The sequence below is a fragment of the Nelumbo lutea genome, chromosome 2 (genome assembly GCF_056320005.1).
Source record: "Nelumbo lutea isolate HS-2025 chromosome 2, American lotus-T2T, whole genome shotgun sequence".
Classification (NCBI taxonomy): domain Eukaryota; kingdom Viridiplantae; phylum Streptophyta; class Magnoliopsida; order Proteales; family Nelumbonaceae; genus Nelumbo; species Nelumbo lutea.
Genome location: NC_142685.1, coordinates 35,635,473 through 35,645,206, shown reverse-complemented (window position 1 = coordinate 35,645,206; position 9,734 = coordinate 35,635,473). Strand labels below are relative to the sequence as shown.

General features: G+C 37.8%; 1 protein-coding gene across 1 annotated transcript; it reads right to left on the bottom strand.

The window, feature by feature from the left end:
• Positions 1 to 1,022: 1,022 nt before the first annotated feature.
• Positions 1,023 to 8,564, bottom strand: LOC148869838 (uncharacterized). Its single transcript, XM_088968907.1, has 2 exons — positions 5,213 to 8,564; positions 1,023 to 1,541 (listed from the first exon to the last, which is right to left on the bottom strand). The coding sequence occupies exons 1-2, from the start codon at positions 8,304 to 8,306 to the stop codon at positions 1,168 to 1,170; spliced, it is 3,468 nt and encodes a 1,155-aa protein (XP_088825033.1). The 5' UTR covers positions 8,307 to 8,564; the 3' UTR covers positions 1,023 to 1,167.
• Between the last annotated feature and the right edge of the window lie 1,170 nt (positions 8,565 to 9,734).

The window sequence follows — 9,734 nt, the reverse complement described above, 5'->3', positions numbered from 1 at the left end:
CTATTTAAGAAATGGAATGGTTAAATTAAAGTCCTAACTGAGCCACTTAGGCTGTATTCGGTTTCATAAAGTTTGTTAAGAATTTTTCCTAGGGAAAATCTATGATGCTGGAAAAATATAGTACGGAAAGACTTTTGACCAATCAAAACCCATCCATGAATTTTGATAAATTCCACTTGATTGATTAACACATTTAGGTGATTGGCTTGATTGATTGGATACATCTTAACTGGTTATTTTAAATTTAAAGATGGTTTTAGAGGTTAGGAGAGAGATTTGATCATGTGGGTCATTAGGTTACAAGTTTCAGCAAAGACAATTCCAAATAGAGGGTTTGAATCGGATCTAGCTTTGAGTCTTAAGGAGGAGGGGTTAATGGTATTGGATTTAAATGATCCTGGTGTCATTGGACTCAGAATTTTGAGTTCTACGCATATACATAGTTGGATTTTTTTTTTTTTCAATTGAGATATGATTAAGGATCAAAATGGTTTTGATTGGACGAACAGAATTTGTTCCGGCTTTGGGTCTTGAAATGAAGGGGTAAATGGTGTTGGGTTTGAGTGATCTTGATGTCATTGGATTTGAAATTTTTGGATCTACATATCTATGGTATTAAGTTTCTGACTTAATATGAGATAAAGTTCAGGGTTGTAATGATCTCAAGCGGACGACATGAATTGGTTCTACCTTTAGGTCTCAAGATGAAAGAGTAAACGGTATTGCATTTGGGTGATCTTAACATCATCAGATTTGAAAATTTGGGCTCCATGTAACTATGGTATTAGATTTTTGAATTGATGTGAGTTGAATATTAGGATCAAAATGATCCTAATTGGATGATTGGAATCAGTTTCGACTTTAAGTTTTAAGATCAATGGGTAAATGGTGTTGGATTTAGATGATCTTGGTATTGTTAAATTTAAAATTTTGAACTCTATATACCTATAATATCAGATCCTAGAGGTCCAAACTTAAAGCTTGAAATGTTGAAAAAAAAACTAAAGGGCATAGAAATAGTGTTTGTAAAATGAACAACATGTCGATACAATACATAAAATGAATAACTAAACAAAAAATACAATACATTGAATAAGCATACAAAATTATTATTTTTTGTCACACTAACCATCTTAATTATTAAACAATATTCTTGTACATAGATAATTATTGCTCACTATTCAATAGTTGCTCCAATGTAATGTCAAATGGCTTTTGGCAAGGTTTCCCACGTTTGGACAACTCTTGAGACATATACTGCATGGTTGGCCGGGATTGTTGATCAACATGTAAGCATGAAAATGCTAATCTTATAATAAAGATTATGTCATCAAACTCTTGGTTTGTAGGGGTACAGAGACGTTGATCCAATATATCCCTTACAAATGTCATTTGGCAAAATGATGGCGATGAAGAAGATGAAGATGATGATAGAGAAGATATGATTTCACGAGGATGCCTTCCAGTTATCACTTCCATTATTACTATTCCAAAGCTATAGACATCACACTTTTCATTTACCTTCATTGTATAAGCAAGTTCTGCAAAAGAGAAATTTAGAAGTACTCAATTTTTATAATGTGGTTATTGCCCCAAAAAATTCTACAATGCCATTAAGAATTATATATATCTATGTATAAGAATTTTATTATTTAAGAATCAAAAGAAATAATAATGAATTCATTACTAAAGTAAATAATGCGATATAGTTTTTATAGAGAAATATTGTAATATGTTAGGTTGTGTTTGATTAGAATGGAATTGAAATGCAAATATGTTCAATGTAAATTCAAATATCTATGGTTCATGAAAAATGTAAAATTGATATAGTTTTGGTTAATTATGTAAATGAAAACATAGATTCCAAGACTATAATCTACCTTTTACATTGATCAACTTTGAGTGCAAAGTTTGTATCAATGTTTTAAAAGCAAGCATTGTTTCCATTTTGAATGCAATTGTGTCAGACAAATTTGCTGCCATTATCAATACAAAAACATATTCTTACTAAATGATTACAAAATTGATCCAGTGTGCAAATTCACTTGGGTTTAACAAACCACCAGCCTTATGACCAAGGTGCACTTGTCTTTTGGCGAAAGGAGAAACCATGGCTTTTAAAACGGACATGGTGAACCATGGGAGAAACACATGGACCAAATTAAAGAAGAACATCGATGATTTAGTAGTGGATGGTTACTTGCAACTCTCCAATTTGGAAGAGGATATAGTTAAGGGAACCTAGGTTCTTAATGGTATGACCAGTGAGCCTGATATGCACCCCACTTTGAGAAAATGAAGACACAACAAACAACTAACTAAAAAACAAATATTACAAGCTGACTTTGAGCATCCCAACCTTTTTGTGCTCTTACCGGAGTTGCCACTAGGGTGGTCAGTCCCAAATTAGTCTACCAAAAAAGGTAAATGCAACATGGCACCTCTCCCTCGAAGATGGTAAACCCCCTATTTACAACAGATTTCTCTTACAAAAAATAATGACAGCACAACAAAGAACTAACGAAAGAACAACTATAACAAGTTGACTGTGAGCATCCCTAATTTTACGTGTTCTTATTAGAGTCTCCACTCACCATTGTAGGGTGATGAGCCCCAAACTGGTCTACCAAAGATTTTGGGGCTCTAAGCTAGGGAAGAGAATGGTTTAGGAATCTCTCCCCGCAACATGCTAAACCTCCTATTTATGGTAAACCTCTCTTACATAAAAAAATACAAAATCGAAGAAGGGAAAAAAGACATTAAAATTGACAAAATCTAGGGGCAGTGTTAGATAGGGTTAAGGATCCAATTACTATTTATTGATTAAAATAGAATAATTCTATAATTTAAAAATAGAATAATTCTATAATTACACTTTGTAGTTTCTCTCTCTCTCTCTTTTCAATTTGCACCTTAATCAGGTTGAGTTCAGATTGAGGCTGTATCCGACACCAAAACTAAGGCTGCAACTTGGGCCAGGATGGCCTGAACCTAACCCTAATCCAACCCAAAAAAGTCGGGTTGGCCTAGTTGAGTTGGGTTGATGCTTGGGTTAGGGTTAGGGTTGAAATTCATGAACTTGACTTTATTTCGGGTTAGATTAGGGTTGACCCCTTGGGCAACCTGACTCTATAGTATATGCCATATATAAATATATGTTATATATATATATACATTGATTTTTTTAGATGTATGATAGCCCTCGCTACATACAATCATGTCTTTCTTTTAAGATAATCACTTCACTTAATCCTAAATGAAAAGACTAAAACCTTAATAACATATTTTGTGTTTTTTGAATATTTTATTCTTCATCTCCTCTCTAATGTTTGGCGCCTATAAAAGATCTATCATAAGTCATAACTGGTAGTAAACTATCATTTCAGACACTTAGTTTCTTGATTTTGTACTAAAAGAACCAATAAAAACATTACAAATAAATACTAATAAAACATAGGATTAATATATATACTGAAAAGTGAGTTAAGATTTGAGATTAAATAGTTTTATGAGATTTTAAAGGATGGGAAGAAGGTTGGGTTGGGCTAGGGTTGGCCTTAACCCGACCTAACCTGGCCTGACTTGCAGCCCTAACCAAAACCCAGCCCATTGGCAGAGTGTCATTGAAAACCTCTAAAGTAATCGGTTTTGTGGACAAGTAGTCGGGTTAGGGTAATCCGTAATCCTATTCTAATTGTCAGATCAGGTAGGGTTCAGGTTGGATCAAATTCATACTTGAATGAATCTGATTAGCTACCCTTAGGCTATGTTTGGTTTGAGGAAAAGGTGAGGAAAAGAAAGGAAAGGTAGGGAAACTCATACAAGGTTTGTAAGGGTTTCTCTACCTTTCCTTTCCTTTCCTTTAATCAACAATATGGCCCCACATTAGCCATGCATGCCAAGTGAGAGATTGGAGTGACTGTGGGCCATCAAGTGCAGTTATTGCTGAAACTTCCCCTGAAGTTTCTGACTATTGCTAAAACCTCCCATGAAGTTGGGCAAGCGTAATTGTCTTCCCTGAACTTTTGATATAGTTGTAAGTAGATCCCTGTATTAGAATCCTTTCATAAAAGATGCAAAATTGTCCAAAATACCCATGCAACTACTATTGAGGTTGGTTTCTACAAAAGAAAAAGCAATACAAACTTTATAAACAACAAAAAAAGAATTTAAAATTCCATCTTTACCCTTGGACAAATTTGAAAAATAAATCTATTTTAGAAGGATTTGGACTAGGCATTCATATGAGGTGAAAATTTAGAAAATAAACATTGATCAAAAGGAACTACATGAATATTTTGGATATTTTCGTGTCTCTCTTTAGAGGATTTTAACAAAGGGAGTTTACTTACAACTATGTTAAAAAGTTCAAGGAAGGTTACTGCAATTACCAAACTTCAGGGGAGGCTTCAGCAACAGCCAGAAACCTCAGGGGAGGTTTCAATAATTTACTCAAATCAATAAAACTATAAAAGAGGAGACCAATCAAACATAAGGCTGTGTTTGGTTGCAGCGCAAATCTGAACTAAATAAAAAATTTATACCCGAATCAATTTTGCATGTTTGTTTGAAATTATAATTTGTATTTTTATTTGATATAAAATTTGTATTTTTGGCTCAGTTTAGAAAGAGTACAAAAACAAACATATACAGTGCAAAACCTTGTATTTGTATTTGTACTCTTTCCAAACTGAGCCTTTGTCTTAATTTTACTCATTATCTATGAAAAGTTTTCATCCCAAAAGCTGATGCAAAATTTGCACCACATTCCTCCTACCTCAAAATTCTCTTATTAAAAGTGGAAACCACATCATCTTGTTTACTCCTACCTCACTTCCAAACAAATAACCCTCCTACTTCCATTCTCGAGTTTGGATCAGTTGACCACAATACATTTCTGGCCACATTCACACTGGTAACATTTCTTATATTTTACATCACCAATAATCACAATTTGTGGGTGGGTGAATGTGGCCAGCAATGTGTTCCGGTCAACAGATCTGAACACCCATTCTCTTGTATATAAGGTTTACCACACCATTTTACTTTTCACAAACAAGGTTAAAGCTAAAGCAAAACCAAACCAATAATTACACAGCCCATTTGAATCCTATGCATTTACACTGGTGCAAATGAAATTTGCATTGCAACCAAACACAGCCTAACTTTTTTTTTTCTTCTGAAATAAAAAGGCAGTAAATATATAAGTTACCTGGGGCAATATATCCGTATGTACCAGCTAAAGAAGCCCAATTTGATGAATCGGGCTTTAGAAGTCTAGCAGTGCCAAAATCAGAGACGAAAGCCTCATACTCTGTATTCAACAAGATATTGTTGCTTGATATGTCTCGATGAACAATTGGTGGAGAACAATTATGGTGCATGTATGATAAAGCATTGGAAACACCTCTTATCACATTTATGCGCCTAGTCCAGCTCAACTCAGTTGCTTGTTCCATGTCAGCTAACATCTTAGCTAAGCTTCCTCTCTCCAAGTACTCATAAACCAGAAATGAATGTCGTGGGTGTGAACAGAAGCCATAAAGCTTCACAATGTTCCGATGGCGTATCTCTGCTAACGTCTGTATCTCATTTCTAAAGCTTTTCATGTCTGCATCTTCACCATCATCGTGAATTGTTTGGTGAAGCTTCTTCACAGCTACTACTTGACCTGTTGGCAACTGAGCTCTATAGACGCTCCCAAATCCTCCCATCCCAATGCAAAATCTCTCATTGAAATCCTCCGTTGCTTCAATGATATCTTCATACACTAATCTTCCATCAAAATTCCATATAGAAAACAGATCTCCATCATGATGATGTCTCTCTCTTCGATCTATCTCTGTATTACTATCCCTTTTTTGAAAGACAGAATAAGCAATTCCCACAAATGTAAACAGGAGAAACAATGCACATAATAGAGGTACTATGATGAAGATTAAGACCTTATGATCCTTGTTGGTATTTTCCACCTTTCCCTGAGAAGAATTGCAAGGCAACAAACCCCTTACATTGCCACATAATGCTTTGTTATTTCTGAAAGTTTCCATGGGAGCATGTTGAAAGGCTTTGTTGTTGGGAAGTGGGCCTTCCAACTCATTGTATGACAGATCTATATGTGTCAAACTAATCATATTATCAAATGATGATGGAATAGAACCAGAGAGTTTATTATGAGAGAGATTTAGCCTCTCCAGATTTTGCAGTCTTCCCACTTCTGGTGGGATCTCTCCGGTTAGATTGTTCTGACCCAGATCCAGTGAACGTTGCAAGGAAAGTAAATTACCAATTTCGGTTGGGATGCTTCCATTCAATCTATTCATACTGAGGTTCAAATATAATAGCTTGGAGCAGCTCCCTAATTCTTTGGGTATTGGCCCGCTTAATTTATTAGCTGACAAATCAAGATTTTCCAAGTTCGACAATGCTCCAAGTTCAGGTGGCAGCCTACCCAGTAGCTTGTTATCGTTCAAGCTCAACTCAAACAAAGATTTCATCTTTCCCAATTCCTTTGGGATCTCCCCAACTAGACGATTTGATGACAAGCGAAGTAGGCTCAGTTGAGTCAACTCCCCAAACTCAGCTGGTACTCTACCACTGATCAGATTTCCAGATAAGAGAAGACCCTTGAGACTTTGACACTCCACCCAGTTTCTGGAAAGCTCCCCATACAATTTGTTATGGCTCAAATCAATATAATCAAGACTTGGGTAGATGTCAAAATCTTCTGTTATATTCCCGGTGAGTTGGTTGTTTTCGAGCCGAAGTCTCACTAAGCTTGTGCAGTTTCTTAAACCTTTTGGAATGGGACCAGTGAAGTGATTGTTAAATGCAGAAAAGTTCTGAAGTCGTCCACCCATGCATATATCTTGTGGCAAATAGCCAGAGAAATTGTTGTCAAAAAGAGATAGCATTTCCAAGTTTGGCTGCCTTCCCATTTCTTGGGGAATCGAACCAGAAAATTGGTTCATTTGGAGTTGTAGAACGTATAAGTTGCTTAAATTACCCAAAGATGCAGGGAGAACACTAGACAAATTGTTACCCAACAAATCGAAAAGTAAAAGAGACTGTAGTTTTCCTAGCTCAGGCGGAATGGAACCAGAGAGTTGATTATCAAAAAGACTTAGAACCCTTAATCTGCTTAAATTACCTAGAGATGCAGGGATGGAACCGACCATATTATTTGTAAATAAAGTGAACTCAACAAGAGACTCTAGCTTTCCTATTTCTTGAGGAACGGAACCAGAAAATTGATTGGTATCGAGGCGTAAACGGGTCAGATTGCTCAAGTTAGCTAATTCAGCAGGGACTGAACCAATAAGATCATTTGTATGCAAGCTCAGTCTAGTAAGTGCACTTAGATTTCCTAAATTTGGAGAGATGGAGCCAGATAATTTATTATCAAACAGGTGCAAAACGCTTAGTTTGTTCAAGTTTGCCAAATTGGTTGGGATGGGACCTGTCAAATGGTTAACAGATAAGTCTATTTCTATGAGATTTGTCAGATTTCCTATTTCAAGAGGAATGGGGCCTGAGAACTGATTTTTAAAGAGGGATAGATATATTAAGTTACTCAAATTACCTAAAGATGGAGGGATCGGACCAGTAAGATTGTTACTATACAGAGATAACTCCTGAAGAGCTCTCAAATTTCCAATTTGTGGAGGAATGATACCAGAAAGTTGATTTCCCCCGAGGACTAAATTGGTGAGATTGAACAGATTATTACATAAAGATATGGGTACGGATCCACTTAGAAGATTGTCATCGAGAAACAAGACCTGGAGATGAGTTAGCAAGCCAATTTCGGATGGGATGTTCGCACCATATTGGTTGAATGACAGATCGAGGTGGGTGAGTTTTGAAAGGTTACCAATGTAGGATGGAATGGGGCCAAAGAATGAATTGCTGGAAAGATTAAGACTAACGAGATCTGGGAAAGATGAGAATTTGAAATCGTGGAGCATACCTTGTAGTCCCATTCCTGGTAGATTTATATTGGTGATGCTGCCATCCTGACTGCAAGCAATTCCAACCCAATTGCATGGGATCAGTAGGGAAAAAGAATTGGTGGTATTACTACTAGGAATTCTCCAGGAAGGAAGAAGCAACTGGGTTTGGTTTTGGAAACTGGCTTTCCATTTGAGAAGGGCGTTGGCTTGTTCAATGGTGACAGTAGTGGTGGTGGGAGATGCAAAAGCTGAAGCAGGGGAAGGAGAAACAAGTAACGAATTGAACTGTAAAACCAACAACAATGCGCAGAGGGATAGCTGTTTCTTTAATTCTAGAGGGGACGGCCAACCCATCTCTGACCGATAGTAGCTAACTAAACACTTGCTCTGAGCATAAGCTTTGTTTTAGCTTTATTCTTCTTGTCACCTAACCCATCGTTGACTGGTGGAATGATTGTGAAACTTCTATGTGAGGTGATAATAAGGGGGAAGCATCTTGAAATTTGTTTCGAGAGATGTTAGTGGCTCACAGAGGCACTCAGCATCTGTTAAAGGGAATATTCCATGATTCCATCACTTCAAACTCCTAGGGCCTTTGATACATACAGGAGGGCAAGTAGAAACAAGAGTTGAGGTTTGATACCACTTTTATATATATATATATATATATATATATATATAAAAGCCACCATTAGTTTGTTTGTAGGAAGGCAATCAGAAATTGATGATTGAGAAAACGGAAGAGGGAGTTAAATGATGTTTGACATCGATGATGATTTCCTGAAAATCACTGCCACCTTGGAGCCATGTTAGTATTAGAGGTGATGGAGGGTGATTCAGCCTGACCTCATGATAGAGGGATACGTGGATATGACTCAGCATAAGTGACAATTCAGCGTGATTAGTCCGCTAAAATCCAGCGTGGTAGCTCGCTACGAGATAACTCTCAACTGCCTTAAGCCCCGATTCTTCCAAGTAAGAAGCACTCCGAACTAAGATTTTCCCAAGAGAGAAACGTCCCGAGCTGAAGGCACTTCGGGCCAAGCTCGTTCCCTAAGGATCCGAGCTTAAGTGAGCCACCCCAAAAGCCTACCTCAGGCAGAGGCACCTCGGCACAATACCAGCAGCTCGGCATAAAGGCAGCTTGGCACAAGAGCAGCTCGGCAGAAGAGCAACTTGACATATCATGGAAGGATTTCCTGCATGACAACCGTACCCACCAAATCTACAGACTGCACCCACATCTCTCGCCAGGCGGCGTCATGCCTGCCAACCCTGAAAGGTCGTACTCTGTGATGGTTACCTGTGCCCACCACCTCAGCTATGGCAAATAACGGCTACAGCAGAGAATCAACAACGGTTGTACCCAATTTGTCAGGACACCAGTATATAAGGGACCCGACCCCCAAGGAAAATGGGTAATTGGTGCATCTTCACTCTTAGCTTCATTTTCTCTGCAACTCTCCTTCTCAGCTCTTAGCTCTCTCTCAGTTACTAAATTAAGTATCGGAGTATTCCCGCCGGGTGAGCTCCCCGGGATCTCCTCATCTTCTTCCTCGTAGGTGTCTTGTCCGTCGCCAGTTAGGAGCGCAGCTCCTTCCTGCTAGGAGTGACCAGATTGCGCACCATCAATTGGCGCCGTCTATGGGAATATCGATTCAAAAAGCCTTCCACCAAACTTTGCAAACTTCAGTATCCATGGCTTCTTCTAGCAACGCCGGATGCAGTGCAGGAATGAACACCGCCGGGGAACTTCAGGTCCTAGCAGTGTGCATTGGACAG

Bases quoted from the DNA above. Each gene is read 5' to 3' on its own strand.
- LOC148869838 (XM_088968907.1), bottom strand. From the start codon at position 8,306: ATGGGTTGGCCGTCCCCTCTAGAATTAAAGAAACAGCTATCCCTCTGC. The intron at 1,542-5,212 runs GTAACTTATATA...TCTCTTTTGCAG, and splicing joins ATACGGATATATTGCCCCAG to AACTTGCTTATACAATGAAG.